We start from the raw sequence: 23,302 nt of genomic DNA, 5'->3' as shown, positions 1-23,302 counted from the left end.
CAGCCAACCACCAGGGGGCGACCGAGGTTAGGGCCTCATCATTACGCCGCCTAAACAGCAAGCGAGTGAACCCCGCAGACAGAGACAGTGCTGAGGCATCTGGAGGCCAGGAGCTGCTAGCGCCTCCTAAAGGACCATCATCTACTGCAGCGGTCGGCAGCTGGCGGCCCGATGCCACTTTTGGGCCGCGAACAACAACATCTGGCCGCCAGATGATTTAGAGAATGTGAGGCTCCTGCTTCACGGAGGCAGTAGCACCGTCCATTCACCTGTCAGTACGCAGCTCCTCCTGACCCGCCGTCATTACCTGTGGAACACCTGAAACCCTCTGCGTCAGTGAACAACCTGAGCCGTGCAGCTCCTGCTGCCTTCAGGGACACTCCGTAAAAGTAGCTGCTGATGGACGCCACTGGTGTCTCAGTCAGCTGTTAGCTTAGCTGTTAGCCACCGACGAACTAGCTGGCTTTGAACGATTCCTTCATGCTCAAACATCAGTCGATGGAACGCATCTCAACTTCTGTACCGGTGGAAAGAAGATGTAAACGCTGAGCGTCTCGGACAGAACGGGAAAAGCTGTTATTGACGGACAGTTCAGGATGTGAGCGGCGTCGCGGCGGCTTGGAGAGAACGAGGGAATCATTGTTCTGGTAGGTTTCATTTCTGGGTTTAGCGTGGCTGTTTACTGTTCTGCTGTTGTTTTATCTTCATCTTGTTGTTCAGTGATCATCGTGTTGCTCTCAGGGGTTAGAATGCAGCAAGTGACGGTCGCTCAGCTGTGAGGCGTTCAGGTTCCAAAGTCATAATCCGGCTCTTTTCAGAACAGAGGTCTGGTCAAACGTTTGTAAAAACTCACAGTCGGCGCGTCTATATGTTCGTTTCTAAGGGAAAGCGATCGTTCACAACATTGACATGGTTCTAAATAGTTGTTTAGATTCTAATTAAAACATCTTCAGTTATGTGCGCATGCACACCAGACTTCACTGAAGTGCTGAAGACGCACATCTTCAATTTGACACTTGTTTGTTTAAAAAAAAAAGTACAATAAAAAGGTATGTTTTACATAACATAATGAATAATCGTGATGAATAATCGTGATTACAATATTGACAAAAATAATCGTGATTATCATTTTGGCCATAATCGTGCAGCCCTACTCGGTACTTAAGCGGGAATTCGGTCGGTACCAAAAAATTACCGAAATTCGGTACCCATCCCTAATGCTAACAGCCTTATAAGTCTGGTTTATTGTGAATAACTCCCATCATCCTCTCTGGCAGTTGGCCCACGCCTCGGCCCGGAGCTCCAGACGGAAGCCGTCCTCCCCGGGGGGGCGTTCCCGGCGTCGGCCTCAGAGGAGGGGGGCGGCCAGTCCTCCGCCGGACGCCACCCAGTGGTCTCAGGCCCCGCCCCGCAGCCCCGGCTCTCCACAGGTCAGTACGGACACCAGCAGGGCTGGGCTAGCGCCCGAGCTAGCGCCCGAGCTAGCGCCCGAGCTAGCGCCCGGTCAGGGAGTGCTAATGTCTGCTGCTAGCTCATCGGTTCGTCATGTGTCGGTGTCCTGCTTTCAGTTTGGTCACGTTTTTGCTAACGTAATGCTAAGCTGTCATGGTGCTCCTCAGCAAGACATTCGGCAGTGACCAGGAAGTAGGGACGGTCTCCGAGAACCAGGAAGTAGGGACGATCTCCAGGAACCAGGAAGTAGGGACGGTCTCCGAGAACCAGGAAGTAGGGACGATCTCCAGGAACCAGGAAGTAGGGACGGTCTCTGGGAACCAGGAAGTAGGGACGGTCTCCGGGAACCAGGAAGTAGGGACGGTCTCCGGGAACCAGGAAGTAGGGACGGTCTCCAGGAACCAGGAAGTAGGGACGGTCTCCGAGAACCAGGAAGTAGGGACGGTCTCCGAGAACCAGGAAGTAGGGACGATCTCCAGGAACCAGGAAGTAGGGACGATCTCCAGGAACCAGGAAGTAGGGACGATCTCCGGGAACCAGGAAGTAGGGACGATCTCCAGGAACCAGGAAGTAGGGACGGTCTCCGAGAACCAGGAAGTAGGGACGATCTCCAGGAACCAGGAAGTAGGGACGGTCTCCGGGAACCAGGAAGTAGGGACGATCTCCGGGAACCAGGAAGTAGGGACGGTCTCCAGGAACCAGGAAGTAGGGACGGTCTCCAGGAACCAGGAAGTAGGGACGGTCTCCAGGAACCAGGAAGTAGGGACGGTCTCCAGGAACCAGGAAGTAGGGACGATCTCCAGGAACCAGGAAGTAGGGACGGGCCAGAGGAACCAGGACAATGACGTATAGACTTACTAGACCGCTGGCTGCTCGGCGGACAGCGGCGCCGCCATGGCAAACCGGCGCTGACTCCCGGTAGTGGCAGAAGCTGTGGGCGCTGTGGAATCCTGGGTAAATACTGACTTCAAGGCAGCTGGTCGTCACTGATGGGACGACATGTGTTATGTTATGACTCTGACTGTTAGCAGACAGTAAAGCTCTGTCCTCGGCACGTTGTCATGGCGACCACAGCGTTGTTTAGCCCTCAAACAGGAAAAAACAAAGCCTGTTTGTAGTTGACAGATACGGACTTTCGGTCTCAATAACTCTGAAACTAAACGTCGGTGACACACAGAGGAGCCTGCATCCCGCCGCTGAGAGCTGGACGACAGGCTGCAGGCTCATTTTATTAAAAGTTTCTGTCTGTCAAGCATCAGAAACAATACTGGTTTCTATCAGCAGCCGGTCCTGCTGCGGGGTTCAGGGACCGTCTACAACTTACAAGATGCTGCAACAGTGAAGACAAACACCAAAAAAAAACTAACAGAAAAAACCTCATCCCACCACTGGGATCCGCTGCAGCGTCACCATCATCCCCACAACCTTCATTTGTCTCCTGTCAGATTTATTGGACATGGCGTTTGTCTTCACTGCTGCAGCATCTTGTAAATTGTAGACGGACCCTTACCTGCTGATTGAAATCAATGTTTCTGCCAAATATGAAAGTTAATGTTTTAAACAATTGTTCTCCAGTTCAGATGATTCAGTTGGACTTTCACAGCTGCTCAGACCCACAGACATAATGTCGCATCTTGAAGCCTCTGAGGCAGCTGTTGCTGTGATACTGGGCTGTACAAAAATACATTGATTGATTGATGATTGATTGATTGACAGACCTTGGAATGGTTGCTCTTTTCCTCCCACAAAAAAGTTTCTGGAGGAGCAATTGTTGCAGTCAGAACATGCAGAGTATTTATGTAATATATTTATGTAATAATGCTCTAATGCTCAATAAAGAACTGAACTGAACTGAACACCTTAACAGACACAGAGGTTTCTCAGAGTAAAACCTAAGAAATAAAGTAGTGTAATAAAAAATGAAGTCAGTTTAAGCAGTGGGGTCCACTGAATACAACGGACACTCATTTCTAGAATAATTACAACAGACTGAGTGAAACAGCCAAAGGAAGACAAGAAATGGAAAAAATGAAAGCATGAAACACAGAAACTGCAATAAACATTAAAAGTTTATTCACAGTCAATGAAAAAATGCACACAGTGACATATTAATTACACATTCTGCAGTCGCAGGACACACTTGTCTTTGTGACTTCTGTTTCAGCAGCACTGCATGTTCACACCTTTGTTACTGATTTCGGAACAGAACTGTTTTCGTTAAGGACTTCCTCAAACCCCCTGCAGTTCCATGTTTGTCAAATTCGTAGCGTGAAATCTTCTCAAACGGACAAATTCCTCACAACAGATGGACCAATGTGGCCAAGTGTCTCCGGACAATGGAGAGAGAGAAATTAAAAAAAATCTCTCCGACAGTTGAACACCGCAGCGTTAGCCGTTAGCAGCGTTAGCCGTTAGCAGCGTTAGCCGTTAGCAGCGTTAGCCGTTAGCAGCGTTAGCCGTTAGCAGCGTTAGCAGCGACGCCACACGCTGCCCCCGGCCAAACTGTTTTTCCTGCTTCACCTCCTGGAACAGATTCTACTTCATTTACACAGATTCCTGATGACAGAATCAGCAGGTCAGCAGGTCAGCAGGTCAGCAGGTCAGAGTGAGACACGGGGGGGTGGAGCCATGCGGACTGGCTCTCCTCAGGAGACCCGGCTCCGCTGCAGTCCCTGAAGAACCTCCAGAGCTGGTCTGGGTCTCCTGGCTGCTGTCCACAACGTGTCTCAAGCATCGTGACTTGATTCCAACACAGAAGTTTCCTGCGCCTCGCTAAACCACCGAACACTCCGTCACACTCCGTGCTGGATCCCAGGCAGAATCCGCTTCCTGCCACGACCGGAAGTCAGCTGCGATGTGCCGCCTCTCAGGGGGCAGTGAGCGTCTGGTCCAATGACGTATGGAATGACCGGACCGCTCGCTGCTCGGCGGACAGCGGCGGCGCCATGGCAAACCGGCGCTGACTTCCGGTAGGGGCAGGAAGCTGTGGGCGCTGTGGAATCCTGGGTAAATACACTGACTTCAAGGCCTGCTGGTCATCACTGATGGAACAATATGTGTTATGTTATGACTCTGACTGTTAGCAGACAGTAACATCTCTGTCCTCGGCACGTTGTCATGGCGACCACAGCGCTGTTTAGCCCAGGGCTACTCAGCTTACCGCTGCTCGGGGGCCACATAGAGAAACATTTCTGTTTGCTAATTTATATGACTGAATTATGTAAAAGACATTTAAATAATGTAATTAATATTCAATAATGAAATTTTAAATGCATTACAATAGAAAGACAACTACATTAGTCTTTTGTAAAACTAAAATAAGACTTTGTTGAAAATACATTACACTCAGCCTTATAGATCTATTTGTGGCTGTTTTCTGCATTTCCAATAAAAAGCAAAAAGGTGAAATGGCATGACATTTAAAAAAAGTCAGATATCAAATTATAAAATGAGGCTTTATTCACAAAATATGAATATACTTACTACACATATGAGCACTTTTTGTAACAAAACATAAGTATTTTAAATATTTTTCAAGCAATGCGTTTGAGAAATTCACTAAATTACAACAAAAAAGTAAATAAATTAAGGGATTCTTTACAAAAATAATTGGCCTACTCCTGCAAAAAAATAAATGAAGTAAAAATTAAATCTTGTGCATCACATAAAAGATCACCGGTGGCAAAAAAAAAAAAAAACAAACAAGAAAAAAAACAACAATCATTGTGAAGCACACAAACATCGCTCTGCAGGTGACTTACTTTTTGGAGAACAGTGACAGAAGAGAAACACACAGGTGTGCATCACTCACAGAAATTGTGCCCAACAGCAGCCCTACAGAAGGTCACAGCTAAAACTGTTACCCTCACCTGAAATCAGGACGATGTGTCACATTTCTTAGCAAAGTCAAATTCACGGAGGATTAATAATAAGAAAAACTAAACTTTCGGGAGTGTCTGAGTGACAGAACAGTGGCAGTGTTGTCACAGCAGTCCTACTGTAATAAATTCCTGACAGCTGTCGCGGCGACGCTGAAGATTCGCTCGTTTAGGAATGGACGGTTTTAGACAAAGAAAGGCTGGCTTGTTATTTACCTCCAGAAAAGCAAATTCTTCCTCCCATGACGGTTGAACTTTCCTGTGTTCATCACATAACTTTAGTTTAATTTTACTGGCGGCAGCCATGAACTCCACTTCGATCGGTCTTCTTTGAGTCTTTTGTTTTCGGCAGTGAGCAAACAGCCTATTGGCGCATTACCGCCCCCAGCTGGTACAGCCCCGCAGTTGCAACACTTATCTGCCTGCTGTCAGCAGGTCAAACACACTGCCCTCTGGTGTCCGCACATCAGAAACGTTTTTTTCCTCATTAAAAGTCGATTTTTTTTTCACTGCTTACAATCAGCCGTGGGCCGCACCGTTACAGCTTGCGGGCCGCATGCGGCCCGGGGGCCGCGGGTTGAGTAGCCCAGGTTTAGCCTCACAGACGAGAAAAAACAAAGCATGTTTGTAGTTGACAGATACGGACTTTCGGTCTCAATAACTCTGAAACTAAACGTCGGTGACACACAGAGGAGCCTGCATCCCGCCGCTGAGAGCTGGACGACAGGCTGCAGGCTCATTTTATTAAAAGTTTCTGTCTGTCAAGCATCAGAAACAATACTGACTTCTATCAGCAGCCGGTCCTGCTGCGGGGTTCAGGGACCGTCTGCAATTTACAAGACGCTGCAACAGTGAAGACAAACACCAAAAAAATAAATAAATAAAAACGTAATCCCACCACTGGGATTCACTGCAGCGTCACCATCATCCCCACAACCTTCATTTGTCTCTTATCAGATTTATTGGACATGGCGTTTGTCTTCACTGCTGCAGCGTCTTGTAAATTGTAGACGGTCCCTTACCTGCTGATTGAAATCAATGTTTCTGCCAAAACAGAAATAATACCAAATAAGAAAGTTACTGTTTTAAACAATGTTTCTCCAGTTCAGATGATTCAGTTGGACTTTCACAGCTGCTCAGACCCACAGACCTTGGACTGGTTGCTCTTTTCCTCCCACAAAAATGGCGATAAAAAGTTTCTGGAGGAGCAATTGTTGCAGTCAGAACATGCAGAGTATTTATGTAATATATTTATGTAATAATGCTTTAATGCTCAATAAAGAACTGAACTGAACTGAATACCTTAACAGACACAGAGGTTTCTCAGAGTAAAACGTAAGAAATAAAGTAGTGTAATAAAAAATGAAGTCAGTTTAAGCAGTGGGGTCCACTGAATACAACAGACACTCATTTCTAGAATAATTACAACAGACTGAGTGAAACAGCCAAAGGAAGACAAGAAATGGAAAAAATGAAAGCATGAAACACAGTAACTGCAATAAACATTAAAAGTTTATTCACAGTCAATGAAAAAATGCACACAGTGACATATTAATTACACATTCTGCAGTCGCAGGACACACTTGTCTTTGTGACTTCTGTTTCAGAGGAGATAAATTAAAAGAAAAAAAAACTCCTGGGTCTCCTGGCTTGGTGTTCACAGTGTATCTCAAGCATTGTGACTTGATTCCAACACAGAAGTTTACTGTACCTTGGTGAATCACCAAACACTCCGTCACACACCGTGCTGGATCCCACTCTCAATCCGCTTCCTGCCACGACCGGAAGTCAGCTGCGATGTGCCGTCTCTCAGGGGGCAGCGAGCGTCTGGTCATTCTGTACGTCACTGAACCAGGAAGTAGGGACGGGCTCCAGGAAGCAGGAAGTAGGGACGGGCTCCAGGAAGCAGGGAGTAGGGACGGGCTCCAGGAAGCAGGAAGTAGGGACGGGCTCCAGGAAGCAGGAAGTAGGGACGGGCTCCAGGAAGCAGGGAGTAGGGACGGGCTCCAGGAAGCAGGGAGTAGGGACGGGCTCCAGGAAGCAGGGAGTAGGGACGGGCTCCAGGAAGCAGGAAGTAGGGACGGGCTCCAGGAAGCAGGGAGTAGGGACGGGCTCCAGGAAGTAGCGGCGGGCTAGCCACGCCCCCAGTTTTAAAGACAAACTGGATCAAAACATTGTTGATGCTGAAGACGTTGTTCTGGTTCTGGTCTGAAGTAAGTCCAGGTTCCTCTCAGTGGTTGGTGCTGGTGGAGGTTCTGCTGAAGCAGCAGTGGTCCAGGGTCCTGGTCCTCCAGGGTCCTGGTCCTCCAGGTTCCAGGGTCCTGGTCCTCCAGGGTTCTGGTCTTCCAGGGTCCTGGTCCTCCAGGTTCCAGGGTCCTGGTCCTGCAGGGTCCTGGTCCTCCAGGGTCCTGGTCCTCCAGGTTCCAGGGTCCTGGTCCTGCAGGGTCCTGGTCCTCCAGGGTCCTGGTCCTCCAGGGTCCTGGTCCTCCAGGGTCCTGGTCCTCCAGGGTCCTGGTCTTCCAGGGTCCTGGTGAAGCGGATCATACGTGTCCTGTGACGTGAGGACAGAGTCTCTCGGGGACGTCCAGGTCTTCCTCTGCAGCCGTCCTCAGAGTCTCGGTGTCGCCTCGTCTCCGGGAGACGCTGCTCGGAGAGCTCCGCCCCCAGCCGGAGCCCCGCCCGGAACCTCGTCCCGGCGTAGTCCACCGGGGCCCCGCTCCGCCTGCCGGCGTTCCAGATGGACTGGTGACCGGCAGGAGTGGACCCTGAGCCTCGCGGAGGTTCTGGTGCCGCCGGTTCTCTGCGGTCCAGCAGATTGGTCAGAGTCTTCAGGGAGTCCGAGTCCAGCAGGGCTCCTGGAGGACGACCCCGGAGTCCCCGGAGTCCCCGGAGTCCCCGGAGTCCCCGGAGTCCCCGGAGTCCCCGGAGTCCCCGGAGTCCCCGGAGTCCCCGGACGGTGGTTCTAAAAACAAAACAAAGGTTTCAGACTTGTGTCCGTCACACGGCGCTGCAGCGACGCCTTCAGCATCAGTTTCACCTCCCGAAGACGCAGGCGGCGCTCAGCCGGGGCTTGTTACTACAGCCCCGCCCCTCCTTCCAAAAATCCCAAAATGGTGGAACCTGATTTTGTTTTCTGCTGGGAAGAACGGCGACAGAAGCACTCACCGTGATCCACACCGCGTACCAAGACGAGGCTCTGGGCAGAACACGGGTCTCTGGGCGCTGTAAGAAGGTCAGACGTCCGTCGAAGACCCGCCTCGCTCCGGCCGACCCTCCGCCTCCCGCACAGAGGACGATGTCCGCAGAGTCGAAGCCGATCTGCTTTTTGGACGTCAGAGGGACGGTCCACAGCGAGTCTGTGCCGCCGGGGCAAACCGTCAGCCAGGACTTTACCTGGAAGTGCTGCGGCGCCCCGGGAGGCGGGCCGGCTGCAGCGGCGGCGCTCCGGGAGGCGGGCCGGCTGCAGCGGCGGCGCTCCGGGAGGCGGGCCGGCTGCAGCGGCGGCGCTCCGGGAGGCGGTCCGGCTGCAGCGGCGGCGCTCCGGGAGGCGGGCCGGCTGCAGCGGCGGCGCTCCGGGAGGCGGTCCGGCTGCAGCGGCGGCGCTGTGGGGGAGGGGGGCTGGAGGCTCCGTCACGACAAGGCGCCGGCGCCGGCGCACAGGGCTCTGCGGTAAAACAGCTCCTGGTGAGAAACGGCACGGCCCTGCTGTGTCCGCCGCTTCCCCTCCATTCAGCCCCGTGACTCTTCTGTCTCCTCCCAAGAATGAAAAAGGCACCGAAGGGGCGGAGCTTTGATGACAGACCTGCCAACCTGTACGCATTTTGCGTAGCAGGTACGCAATTTGACCTTAAAACCCGCCGGAACGCTCCGCCTCATTAAACTACGCAAAAAGCTGCAGACGTCAGTGAGCGCTGGTAGAAATGCGGACCGTGGACGTTCTCATGTCTGACACCAGGAGGCAGCAGCAGGGCTCTGAAGCGTCACGCATTTCGGTGTGTTGTCACGCAGTCACACCACACATTGTATTTGTCACGTTGAAAAAAATACTGGTAAATTAGGCTGGTGCGCCGCAGCTCTGGAACCGGGAGGAAACACGTGTGCTGCCCTGTGGCGCCGCGGCGTTCAATGAACGAGTCGTTCGTTTGAACGGCTCGTTCAAGTGAACGACGAGAGCCGGTTCTCAGCTGTCCGAGAGCCGTTCCTTTGTGCAAACTGTCCTCGCTTCCTTCACCTGTCTCCTGAGTGTCTCCTGAGTCCAGCTGTCTCCACTGTCTTCATGTGAATGACGGAGTTTCAGTTTTCCGCCGCTTGCTCCAGTCACCTGAACGCAGCAGCTAGCTAGCGGAGGAGGAGTGTCCAGAACCCGGAGAGGAGCCGGGGTTTTGGAAGAACTGGTTCCCTGTTACCTGGCGACTGGGTTTCTTTCACGTCCCTTGTTGCTGATAGATGTTAAAAACCAGACAAAAAGCCGTTCAGACCTTTTATGAGTCTGATTTCAACATCTGCTGCTACGAGCAGCAGCAGCAGGAAGTGCTACAGGAAGTCAGTCACCAGTTAGCAAGGAAACCAGTTCATTTGAAACACCGTGTTGACGGCTTTACAAAGGTTTTAGTAATGGAACACACACACGCATGCACACACACGGCATAAAATGCTCAGTTAAAGGACACGCAGCAGCATGTTGAAGCTGTTTTCTGGGGACGACGTGCCGCAATGTAATGTGTATCAGAAAAACATCTGTTAAATATTTGTCATTAAACAAATTAAAGAACCAAATGAAAACTTAAAATTTAAAACTGACAGTGCCCCCCCAAGTGGTACTCCAACAAGGTTGGCAGGTCTGAGATGAGGAGGAAGAGGTGCAGAAAAAATGGAAGAAGCTGGTAGAGCCATCGTTACGCAGGAGTTTGCCGACTGCTTGGAGCAGTGGAATCCCGGCTGCAGCGCTGGATTCAAGCCGGAGGAGAGGACAGTGTTGACTGGATGTGAAAATAAAAAAATAAAAAGTTGTAACCACAGTTCGGGGACTTTGTGTCCCCCCTCGTAAGTGATTCATATGTTATATTACAGACTACTCAGGGTAACTTAGAGCAGCGGTGAGTACAACGTGCTGAACTGGAAAACAACCTCATTCTGTGGAGAACTGTTCATGAAACGTCGAGGGCGGAGTCCTGCTAACTGTTTCCAGAAGCTACAACGCAACGACCACGTACGGAGGCGCCGTTAGCAAAAGAAAACCCGCTAATGCACAACCGACATGACTACGGCACGGCGGCTGTAGCTGCGACTTCCACTGTGGACGATGAATTTCCTCCGCTTCCTATTGCCCCATCGTCTGCGCCCTCCGAAGCCCCTGCGGCGAGGACTCTGAATATGAATGAAGGATATCCGACATCTTGAACGCCAGACTGGACAGCCTGGAAAAAACATGGAGAAGCTGATTTCTGACAGTACTCTGAAAATCGAGGGTCTGAAACAAACGGTGGACTTGGCTTGTGCTGAGATTCAGGAGATGGAAGGAAAGGTGCCGCCGGTTGATGCTCGAGCTGCAGAGACGCAGAAGAAAAGCTCTGTTGTGGACCGACGAGCCTCCGATCTGCAGAACTCCTCACGGCGCTGGAATTTGCGCCTGTTGGGGAGCGAGACGTCCGTACGAGGCGCCGGGCGTCTGCCAGGCGGTCCTGCCGGAGCGCAGAACCAAACTCCGATGGATACGGCGCATCGGCTGGCTCGGCCACGGAGAGGTATCGCCGAGCCGCGAGGAGCCGTCGTACGGTTTGCCACCGCTTCTACCGTGACGAAATCTGGAAGGCCGCAAAGACGTCGGCTTGTCTGCGCTTCGCTGAGGATTTGTCTCCAGCCTGCAGGGAGAGGCGACGGCAGCGGCGGCGTCCGCCGGCCGGAGCGCGCCGACGAGGGAAACCGCCCGCTACGCCGAGCGCGAGGCTTCGCTGAAGGAACTGCTTCCTGCTGCTGAAGGCGATAGCCGCCTCGTTGTTAGCAAGGCTGATGCCGAGGAATGCTGGGACGTGATTTTTATGGTTCATTTTTTTGCAGGGTGACTGTTCAGATTGAACGTTACACCCTGTCAGACTGTAGGAATGAACACAGACAGCTTGACTCAGGAGCTCTGTTGTTCTGACTGCCTCATCATGAGTGTGATGTGAAGGTGAGCCTGAAGGTCCGGCTGCCTCTCTGCGTTTACAGCTGATGTTGGACTGGATATAGAACCTGAGGCGGGTCGGCTCCGGATGAGGAAGTGAATCTCTCAGTTGATCCCGTCTCGGCACACCTTTTGTTATCTCAATTCTTATTCTGTCTTTAACCGTTGTTGCCTTTAATGCCAGGGGGTTGTTTCTGTTTGCTAAGAAGCACAAAACTGATTTCTGCTTTTTCCAAGAGTCACATTCAGCTCCTGCTGATGCTGGACCCTGGAGGTCCCGATGGGGCCGTGGTTGGCTCTGGACCTGAGCGCTCTGCTGCTGCTGCCGCTCTAAAGCAGAACGTTCAGGATCCTTGCTGTTGACCACCTGTGACCCTTCAGGCCATTTTATCCTCCAAGTGATAGACATTGAAAACACCATCATTGCGACTGTGAATATCTACGGTTGTAACTCGCACAATGAGAATGATGACCTGGTGGAAACTTCAGAGTCAAATTCAAACGGCTCCTAATGACCCTCCTGTCTCGGGTATTGTCATAGGGGTGACCTTAATCGGGACTGTTGGCCTCCTCGTAACTCAGCTGCGGTCAATGAAAATCTGAAAGTCTTGATGCAGAAATGTAATTGAATTGATGTTTGGAGAAACCAACATTGTGAGGCCAGTGTCTCAACATGCAGTAACAGAACGGCTACTAGGAAGTCGCAGCTTGATTTTTGGTTAGTTTCTAGTAACTCGAATCCTGATAAAACATTAGTTAATATTATTACAACGCCATTAACTGATCATAATGCAGTCGCCATGTCTATTCCTTTACATTCTGCTTCCACAAAGGTAAATAGGAATGCTTATTGGAAGCTTAACGGTTCTCTTTTAAAACTTGAGGCAGTTAAATCAGACATGAAGAGGATAGTAGCTCAGTTCTGGAATAAGGCAAATGCTGATGATGTTAACGGGAGCGGTTGGGAACTTATGGAATTTAAAACTGCTCAATATTTGAGAAACTATGGCAGTACCTTGTCCAAAAACCAAAGAATAGAAGAAGGAAAAGTACCGTATTGGCCCGAATATAAGACGACTCCGATTATAACACGACCCCTATTTTTCAAAGATCATTTTGTGAAAAAAAAAAAACCAGTAATGGATTAATCCAGGTGTGTCTTGTTGCAGCAGTCTAAACCAGACACACCTGGATTAATCAGTTTGGCCAATAAAGCAAGACAGGAAATGAATGTGCACAGTTATTTTCAGGAAGTAGTGAAGCTGTGAAAATACCCCATTATTCTAAACTCAAAAACTCACAACTGAGAACATTTCACGAGATATAAAATGAAAAAATATATTCTCTTTCTCAAAATAAGAAACAATAAGCAACAAATAAGAACCTCAAGGGGTCCAAACTGCATAAATGATGTAAATAACTGTCCAGGTCCTTCAGCTGAATCAGGCTCTGGTGGTGGACATTCCGTCTGTCCGTCTTTCAGAGACGTATTCACTCTCCCTTCTATCAGTCTCTCTGAAGCGTCTCTCAGGACCAGGAAAGCTTTTCTCATAGCGTTAGCATCTGGAGTGTTTTTTCTGTGCTCTCCAGTCAGAACGAGGCTCTGCTCCACCAGACCTCCTGGCGGCTTGGCAGTAGTTTGATGACTCTGCTGCGTTGATCACCATCAGTTTAAAGTTGGTATCATAACTTCTCCTCTGTTGTTGCTCAGTTGTCCAGCGTTCAGCCCCTTTGTTCCAGATGATCCGCCATTTTTCATCAGATCATTTGATCTCATTTCATCGCTCCACTCGCTCTCTGCTCAGTGATACTTTGGCGCCATCTAGCGGCGCGGATGCGTATTGACCATCTACCGTAAGTCCGCCATTATAACACCACCCCACTTTTGAGGATGCAATTTCTGGGAAAAAACATGGTCTTATATTCGGGCCAATACGGTAATCTGTAATATAATTTCATTATCTCAGAAAAACCCCGCTGATATGTCACAAAAGCAGCGCTCTGATCTTATCTCTGAACAAACTAAACTTAATGAAATCTATTTGCAAAAGGTGAAGGGTGCCTTTGTAAGATCAAGAAAGAAGTGGATAGAAGCAGGAGAACAAAATTCTGCCTATTTTTTTAGCCTAGAAAAACATCACGGAAAGATTAATTTAATCCAGCAACTCCATATTGATGTGATCTAACTGACGAGCCTAAAAGAATTGCTGACCTTTGCTCCAGCTTTCCAGGGATCTGTACAAGACCAGCTCCTGTCAGCAGTCAGCGCCTTCATTCTTCAGGTCTGTGAGTAACGCCACTAAAATTACTGAGGATGACGAAGTTATGTGTGACGGAGCTCCAGCTGTACAGGAAGTCACTTATGCAATAGAACACCTCAAAACAAACAAGTCTCCTGGAGTCGATGGTCTTTCCTCTGAATTCTATCAAACATTTATTGAAGATTTATCTCCCTTCTTAAAGTAATAGTAGAAAGCGTGGAACAAGGAACCTTACCCCCTACATTAACACAAGGCCTGATTACACTCATTCCAAAGTCAAAAAAGACCACCTACTTCTTGATAATTGGCGACCCATCTCGTTATCAAACAGTGATTATAAGGTATTTGCATCTGTACTCGCTAAACGGCTTCAGAATGTCCTGGACCCAGTAATTGATGAGACCCAGTTGGGACTGATGAGAGGAAGACATGTCTCCATTGATATTCGCCGAGTTTTAGACTGAATAGACTACTCTCCTCTGTGCTCTGATGACAGTTTTATCTTTTCTTAGACTTTTACAAGTCGTTTGATACCGTAGAACATAACTTTATCTTTCAAACAATCAAACATTTTGGATTTGGTGATTTCTTTTGTAAAGCAGTTAAAACTATGTATTCAAGAGGCAACGGTTCCATTAGACTGAAAACTGGGACTTCCCCAAGGTTTGGTTTACAGCGGGGCATACGCCAGGGCTTCCTGCTTCCCCTGACTTATTCATCCGATGTACTCAATTACTTGCTACTCATATAAAAAATAGCTTGTTAAAAGGTATCCTTATTGCAGAAAGAGAACTTGTAATAAGTCAACTGGCTGATGACGCCACGCTCTGCCTAAAACATGCCTCCCAGGTTCCCATTGCTGTCCATACAATAGATTTATTTTCTGCTGCGTCTGGGCTTTGTTTAAATCTCAAGAAATGTGAGTTATTTCCTCTCAAAGACTGATGAGTCTACAATTTACAATATTCCTATTAGAAACAAAGTCACCTACCTTGGAATTACTGTTGTTAAAAATCAGAGAGATCGATGTTAGGAAAATTTTAATGTGATCGAGACAAGGAAAAAGCTGAAGCAGTGGCTTCAGAGATCTGTCTTGAAAGGTGGAGTTCTACTAACGAAGGCAGAAGGGCTGCCTCGGCTTTCTGACGCCGCTGCCATCGACAAGCCGTCATTTCATTTTATATGGAAGAATAAGACGCATTATGTTAAAAAATCTGTCATTATGAACACTTACGACTCTGGCGGCCTAAATTTTCTTGATTTCACTACTCTTAACAATACCTTTACAGTTAACTGGATTAAGCAGTTTCTTCATAACCCTACATCCACTTGGAACTTTATACCCAAATATGGTTTTTCTGCCATTGGAGGCCTTGAATTTGTTTTTTTTTGTGTGATTATAAAATAGATAAACTTCCCCTGGCTCTCTCCAACTTCCACCAGGAGATGTTGTTGGCATGGGCCTTAATCTATAAGCACAACTTCTCTCCTCACAGATGCTTCATTTGGAATAATCAGTTTATTAAACACTGGGGGTGTATCGATAACCGATTTTGGATCGGTTATCTTTTTGTAACATAAAAGATCCGAGTGGATCAGACCACGGAGCCGAGATCGGTTCAGATGCAGTAAGAACCAGGGCTGTCACGATATCACATTTTCTCTTGACGATTATCGTGGGCAAAAAATATCATGATAACGATATTATCACGATATCAGCAAAAATTTAACTAATAAAGGTTCAAACATTTAGATTCATCTTTAATTTTATTTATTTTTTTGTTTTCTCTCTTTTCCCAGATGAATTACAGTCAGAATACCTGTCAAATGAGGTGTTGAAACAATATGAGAACAGTAACTGTACAGCTGCACACAAAAAGTGTAGTTACACTCAATTAATTAAAATGTGATGAACTGATGAACAGAGGATCCACAGCAGAGGCGTAGTTTCCGTCGGGTTGGTGGGTTCTGAAAACCCTCGGACCCTGTTGGGGTGAAGTCCTGTCCCACCACCACACTGCCGAGGATTTTTGTTTGTTTGTTTAACTCCGAGGTGGAATGAGCAGCAGCTGCTTCTCTCCAGCCAGAGGCGCCGCTACTGGCTAGGGCCCCGAGCTGAAGGGGGCCCCGAGGGACGGCTGACATCAGTCAATTTCAATGACAAATTTAAGGCGCTACACTAGACGCTGCAACGACAACGTGTCGAAAATCCCCTGCATGGGGCCCTTTTCCGAGTACTCCCCGGTTAGTTGCTAGAAGGGGGCCGGCGGAGAAGACGGCGGATATCAGCGACACAACTTGAAATCCCCTGGACACATTACAATGACACGTCTGGAACCTACCTAATGGGGCCCCACTACTACCCGGCTAGCTTCAACGTGCAGTCAGTGTTGCTAAAAAAAGTTGCTAAACACTTTTTTCGGGTTAGGATCGAGCGTCTCGCTGTCGTTGTCGGCCACCGCCGACATGTTTATTTCACTCGTGATGCTCGCTAACTGGGAGCCCCGCTAGCTGGGAGCCGTGCCGCTACCGCTGCTGCTGTGTTTACATGTGAGGAGAGGGGGGGGCGCTGCAGGAGGGAGACGAAGCAGGGCGGAAGAACAGGAGCGGATTTTGAAAATACACTTCAACTCGTTTCAAGTGGCGCTAGATCCTCTTTACGATATTATCATGTGCGCATTTTGAGCACAATATTGAAATTTCATTTTTTAATACCACGATTATCGTCAATACCGGTTTACCGCGACAGCCCTAGTAAGAACGGTCCGACGGCCCGGATTTCTGCCCACGCGTCGGTTTTTTAAATTCCAGTACATGCTGTGCCCAGTATGTATACATAAACGCTGCCTCCGGCGCAAAACGGCGTCTCACGTCGCCGCCATGTTACTGCTTTATCTCTGATCTGAAAAGAGCCTGATTGTGACTGTGGAACCTGAACGCCTCACAGCTGAGCGACCGTCACCTGCTGCATCCGAGAGCAACACGATGGTCACTGAGCAACAAGCTGCAGATAAAACAACCATCAGAACAGTAAACAGCCACGCTAAACCCCAAAATGAAACCTACCAGAACAATGTTTCCCTCCTTCTCTCCAAGCCGCCGCTACGCCGCTCACATACTTCCTCTCAGAACTGAACTGTCCATCAACAACACCTTTACCGTTCTGTCTCGAGTTTAAATCTTCTTTCCACCGTCTCAGAAGCTGAGATGCGTCCCGTCGACTGATGTTGAAGCATGAAAGAATCGTTCAAATCCAGCTAGTTCGTCGGTGGCTAACAGCTAAGCTAACCTCTGACTGCAACGTTTGGCAGCAGGACGCTTTTACGAAGTGTCCCTGAACGCAGCACGGTGCTGCGCAGCGCCGCAGGTCGTTCACTGAATGGGAGGGTTTCAGGTGTTTCACAGGTGATGAAGGCGGTTCAGGAGGAGCTGGTCCTGACAGGGTCATCGACGGCGTCACTGCCTCTGTGAAGCAGCTGCCTCACATTCTTAAAATCATCTGGTCGGCCAGATATGATTGTTCGCGGGCCACTTTTTATTTATATTTATCATTATTCAATTTATTTATATTTATACATTATTTTTATTTATTTATAAAAATTATATTTATTTATTTTGTAATAATTTATTTTTTTATCTATTTTTTTATACCTTAGTTTTTTTCATTGGGATTGTATTTTAAGTACAGGCAGAGTTTGAAGTTGTTGAAATGACTGTAGTTGTTGAAGTCTGTTTTGGTTTCCTCTGAATACAAAAAATGAACAGAAGCTGTTTTGAAGTTTGATTTCTGTTTTTCTCTCTTAGTTTCAGAGCTCCTGACAGTTACAGTAAATTGTCAATTTGTATCGAATCAGATCAGATTGAATCTGATCAGATTGAATCAGATCAGATTGAATCAGATCAGATTGAATCAGATCAGATTGGATCGGATCGGATTGGATCGAATCGAATCGCTAAATATTTTTTATGAATCGCCCTTGAATCGAATCGTAGCCTGTGAATCGAGATCGAATCGAACCGTTTTGTGGGTCAAAGATTCACACCCCTATTAAATACAAAACAAATCTTTATTTCTCAACTCCTGGTTCAAGAATAATATAGTTTTGGTGACCCAGCTTCTCAGTGATAATGGAAATTTGCTTAAAGGACCTGTATCCTGCTTTTTCAGCTCGTCCAAACCCTAGAAAAGGCTCTAACATGGTCATAGTTTATTTTTGGCGCTAAGGAAAAGTCATTTTGTGTGAAATAAAAGATTTTCTGGGGCTAATTCTGAAACCCGGAAGAGAAAACGCTCCGTTTCACTGAATCCCGCCTCTCCCCCTGTGGACTTTGACTGACAGCTGCTTCAACCAATCAGAGCTTCAAAACAAATACGCTAGCTAGCTTTAGCTCTTTAGCTCTAGCTTCTCCACGCGCAAAAACGTCTTTTCCTGTGAGAAACTCACCAAGCGCAGACCCTTCAGACCCTTCAGACCCTCCAGACCCTCCAGACCCTCCAGACCCTCCAGACCCTCCAGACCCTTCAGACCCTCCAGACCCTTCAGACCCTCCAGACCCTCCAGACCCTCCAGACCCTCCAGACCCTTCAGACCCTCCAGACCCTTCAGACCCTCCAGACCCTCCAGACCCTCCAGACCCTCCAGACCCTTCAGACCCTCCAGACCCTCCAGACCCTTCAGACCCTCCAGACCCTCCAGACCCTCCAGACCCTTCAGACCCTTCAGACCCTCCAGACCCTTCAGACCCTCCAGACCCTTCAGGCCCTCCAGACCCTCCAGACCCTCCAGACCCTTCAGACCCTCCAGACCCTTCAGACCCTCCAGACCCTCCAGACCCTTCAGACCCTTCAGACCCTCCAGACCCTTCAGACCCTCCAGACCCTTCAGGCCCTCCAGACCCTCCAGGCCCTTCAGGCCCTCCAGATCCTCCAGGCCCTCCAGACCCTTCAGGCCCTCCAGACCCTCCAGACCCTCCAGACCCTCCAGACCCTCCAGACCCTTCAGACCCTTCAGACCCTCCAGACCCTTCAGACCCTCCAGACCCTTCAGGCCCTCCAGACCCTCCAGACCCTCCAGACCCTTCAGACCCTTCAGACCCTCCAGACCCTTCAGACCCTCCAGACCCTTCAGGCCCTCCAGACCCTCCAGACCCTCCAGACCCTTCAGACCCTCCAGACCCTCCAGACCCTTCAGACCCTCCAGACCCTCCAGACCCTTCAGACCCTTCAGACCCTCCAGACCCTTCAGACCCTCCAGATCCTCCAGGCCCTCCAGACCCTTCAGGCCCTCCAGACCCTCCAGACCCTTCAGACCCTTCAGACCCTTCAGACCCTCCAGACCCTCCAGACCCTTCAGACCCTCCAGACCCTCCAGACCCTCCAGACCCTCCAGACCCTCCAAGTGGAGTTGGTCGGTGCCGACTTGACTGTAAGCTGCTTAACCAATTGGGCCAAAAGCCTCTTTTTTTTTTTTTTTTAAATAGTTGTATTATTAACCGTCAGTAATAATCAAGAACATATTAAAATGAGTAAAATAAGTCTCCCCGGCTGCGCCCCAGGACGGACCCCCCCCCCCCACGGTCCGTCCTCACCCTGCTCAGTTGATTCTGGGACTGCAGGCTCCACAGGAGAAAGGTATTTATTCAGAAAATATATTCGTTCAAAAATTCATTTTTGGAAAGGAGGAACACTTGGTTTGCTGAGCTTTGATGGAGGAGATAATATTTTAGCTGAACCTGTAACCGGCCCCTCTGGAGACGCTGCAGCTCCTGCTGTCAGGACCGTGTTCACTGTTGTGTTGAGATTTATTACATTATTTATTTTTCGCACCTTTTGTCATTATCATTTAGCTGTAAACTGACAGCAGCCTGCAGTACTTCTCTCTACCTGGAGGTGGCGTCAGCGCTTCATGCTCCACTGCAGGTTCTGCGCTGGACAAGCAGACACTGTCAGAGCGGCGGGCAGCAGAGGAGCCTTGTTCAGACAAAGGGTTCTATGTTCCCCGGTCCACACAAAGCGGGGAACAAGGCCGACTGGGCTTTGATGCCACCTTGACTGTATCCCGGAGGCGGTTCGGATTGGTGCCGACCGGACTGTAATCCCAGGAAAACCAGTCTGTCCTTCGCTCGACTCCACATTAACACCAGTTGGACGTTTGTGTTTTTCTACCACAACGAAGAAAAAACCTGTCTCATCACATCTTTATTTCAGACTGATATTAGGACGACTGCATGTGTTGTTCAGTACTGGTCCGGTGGGCTCTCTGCACAACGCAACCACTTCCTGAACTTCAGGAGGCTCCTTGTTTCCTTCTTTCATGACAGGACGAGCTGATTAATCCAGGTGTGTCTGACCTCTGTCACCACAGCAGTGATGCTCAGACACACCTGCATTGATCAGCTCGTCCTGTCATGACAGGAAACAAGGAGCCTCCTGAAGCTCAGGGAGTGGTTGAGTTCTGCAGAGAGCCCATAACTTCAGTGGGTTAAACTGGGTCCATTTATGGAATCTTCCATACAGATATTTAATCACAAATAAAGTTAGAGAAATATCTTACAAAATAATTCATAATTACTATCCTACCGAACACTACTTGTTGAGGTTTGGGAGAGATGTGTGTGTGGACTGTTCTTTGTGTGGTTGTGAGCCTGAAACTTTAATGCGTCTGCTTTGGGACTGTCGTTATACTGCCACCTTCTGGAGAGAGGTGCTGCGCTGTATTACTCTGAAAATTGACAACGACTTTCTTTTGAAACGGGACAATGTGCTTTTTGGTGTTCATGATGTTAGAAGTAAAAAACAAAAAGAACTGCATGTCATAAATCTAATAACTATATTGGGTAAATATCATTTACACAGAGTGGAGTTCAGCCATTCGAATCCCAGTTTTTTTTGGATTTCAAAAGGAAACAGAAAAGTACCTGGAAAGTATGTGTGACTGTCACAGTAAGAAAACTGTGAAGACCCGTCACTCCTGCTCTCTGTTTCCTGTTTCTCAGCAACGTCCAGCTCTGCTGCTGGGTTCTGACTTTCCTGCTTCCTGCTTCCTGCTTCTTGTTTCCTGCTTCCTGTTTCCTGTTTCCTGCTTCTTGTTTCCTGTTTCCTGCTTCCTGCTTCTTGTTTCCTGCTTCCTGCTTCTTGTTTCCTGCTTCCTGCTTCTTGTTTCCTGCTTCCTGCTTCCTGCTTCTTGTTTCCTGCTTCCTGTTTCCTGCTTCTTGTTTCCTGCTTCCTGCTTCCTGCTTCTTGTTTCCTGCTTCTTGTTTCCTGCTTCCTGCTTCTTGTTTCCTGCTTCCTGCTTCCTGCTTCTTGTTTCCTGCTTCTTGTTTCCTGCTTCCTGTTTCCTGCTTCCTGCTTCTTGTTTCCTGCTTCCTGCTTCCTGCTTCTTGTTTCCTGCTTCCTGCTTCTTGTTTCCTGCTTCCTGTTTCCTGCTTCTTGTTTCCTGCTTCTTGTTTCCTGCTTCCTGTTTCCTGCTTCCTGCTTCTTGTTTCCTGCTTCCTGCTTCCTGCTTCTTGTTTCCTGCTTCTTGTTTCCTGCTTCCTGCTTCTTGTTTCCTGCTTCCTGCTTCCTGCTTCTTGTTTCCTGCTTCCTGTTTCCTGCTTCTTGTTTCCTGCTTCCTGTTTCCTGCTTCCTGTTTCTTGTTTCCTGCTTCCTGTTTCCTGCTTCCTGCTTCTTGTTTCCTGCTTCCTGTTTCCTGCTTCCTGCTTCCTGCTTCTTGTTTCCTGCTTCTTGTTTCCTGCTTCCTGTTTCCTGCTTCCTGCTTCCTGCTTCTTGTTTCCTGTTTCCTGCTTCCTGCTTCTTGTTTCCTGCTTCCTGTTTCCTGCTTCCTGCTTCTTGTTTCCTGCTTCTTGTTTCCTGCTTCCTGCTTCTTGTTTCCTGCTTCCTGTTTCCTGCTTCCTGCTTCTTGTTTCCTGCTTCCTGTTTCCTGCCACATCAGTCCGTCTGAGGGAACGCCTGGCAGAACCAGTACTCCGGTTGAATCCGCTGGGCCGTCGGGTTCTGGTTCCTCCAGACCCGGAGCGGATCCTGGATCGGTGTAGACCACCTGGATCAGTCCGGTCCGAGTGAAGCGGATCGTGTCGGTGTTTACGAGACGTGTACAGTCTGACGATACGCGCCATGGAAGCGGGCCCGCTGACGTTCTGTTGTGAAGGTTCCGTCTGTCTGTTCTGCAGGGCGCGGGTTCCACGCAGACGGAGAACCGGGCCTCCTGCGGCTCCCCGGTCTCCCAGTCCGGCTGCAGGGCGGAGGTCCTGGTGGACCAGCTGGACGGCGCCGTGTTGCGGAGCTGCAGGACTTGGGGTTTTGTGCAGTGGTCTCAGGACAGCTGGACCCCCCCGCGGCGCCCCCGGAGCCCCGCCCCCTCAGGGACCGGTGGGCGGAGCCCGGTGTTCGGGGGGACGGCCCGGCAGGACGAAGCCTCGGCGTTCGCCTCCCAGGAACTTCCGGGAAGCCCCGCCCCCCCCAGAAGCCCCGCCCTCCCGGCCGACGCCCCCAGAAGCCCCCCCGGAGGCCAGGGGCCCGCCGGGGACGGCCCCTCGGTGAGTGTCCGGACCGCCGGGGCCCCGGGGGGGCGGAGGGTCTGGTCTGGTCCCGTCATTCATTCCTTCATCCAGAGTTTTGTCTCATCATCATTCATCGATTCATCGATGAGTAGTACTCGAGTAACTCGGGTAACTTGAGTAACTCGGGTAACTTGAGTAACTCGGGTAACTCGAGTACTCGAGTACACAAACCGGTGGAGGCAAATGTTTTCCCTCCAGGCTTCGTTTAGGCAACCTGCGTGTGTGTGTGTGTGTGTGTGTGTGTGTGTGTGTGTGTGTGTGTGTGTGTGTGTGTGTGTGTGTGTGTGTGGAACGTGACTCCGCCTACCCAGATGGTTGTCATTGGCTGACATCCAGGCGATGCCGGACCGGGTCCTCACACCGGTCCCGTCATGACTTCCTGTCCTCCGGGGTCCGGGGTGCGTGCACGTGCCGGGCGCGCCGGTGTACCGCGGTCAGAGCGCCACGGCAACACACCCGCAGAACCTTCCAGAGAATGGAACCTGGTGGACGAGAGAGCAGCCTCTGCAGGGAGCGAGGAGGTCTGCTGACAGACGTGCAGAGGTGGACAGGAAGTTCTCTCCATGCCGTGTTTTCCATGCAGCCAGGCGGTCCTGGCAGAGCCGGGCGGATCGCGACCTCCTGGGCCCAGAAGTGTTGGTGGCAGGTGATTCAGATCAGCCCCGCCCTCTGTCAGCTGACTGCGCACAACAAAAACATGGCGCGGGAAAGGCCTTTCTGTCCACCTCTGCAGACGTGGCAGGGTGTGATGGCCGGGCGCCTCCGAGAGCGGAAAGGCCGAGCAAACGCCGTGTTTCCACCGGACGCCACGCCAACGTTTGGCTCGATGACATCACTGACAGAGTCCCTGTAACGACGCGAGTGGCGCTCGACCTGTAGCGGCGGACGGAGAGCGAGTCCAGCCAAACAGTCACGCGTCCGTCGACTTGCACTGCCACTTGCCTCCGCTCGCCGCTTCGTCCCCCAGTTCGCCGCTTCATCCCCCGGTT

The 23,302-nt window shown here is 49.8% G+C and overlaps 1 protein-coding gene across 7 annotated transcripts in view; it reads left to right on the top strand.

Moving 5' to 3' along the window:
• Positions 1-23,302, top strand: part of uimc1 (ubiquitin interaction motif containing 1) — a 35,608-nt gene that overhangs the window by 7,650 nt on the left and 4,656 nt on the right. For 6 of the 7 annotated variants that reach the window (XM_030086631.1, XM_030086629.1, XM_030086627.1 and 3 more), the window contains exons 5-6: positions 1,278-1,430; positions 21,924-22,289. In XM_030086631.1, the coding sequence (XP_029942491.1) occupies positions 1,278-1,430; positions 21,924-22,289 (519 nt within the window). The remainder of the gene's footprint in view (positions 1-1,277; positions 1,431-21,923; positions 22,290-23,302) is intronic. The other variant, XM_030086632.1, reaches the window with a different exon arrangement.

Source organism: Salarias fasciatus, unplaced genomic scaffold (genome assembly GCF_902148845.1).
Source record: "Salarias fasciatus unplaced genomic scaffold, fSalaFa1.1, whole genome shotgun sequence".
Lineage (NCBI taxonomy): Eukaryota > Metazoa > Chordata > Actinopteri > Blenniiformes > Blenniidae > Salarias > Salarias fasciatus.
Note: the sequence above shows the minus strand (reverse complement) of the source record. Positions and strands in the feature narration are given on the sequence as shown.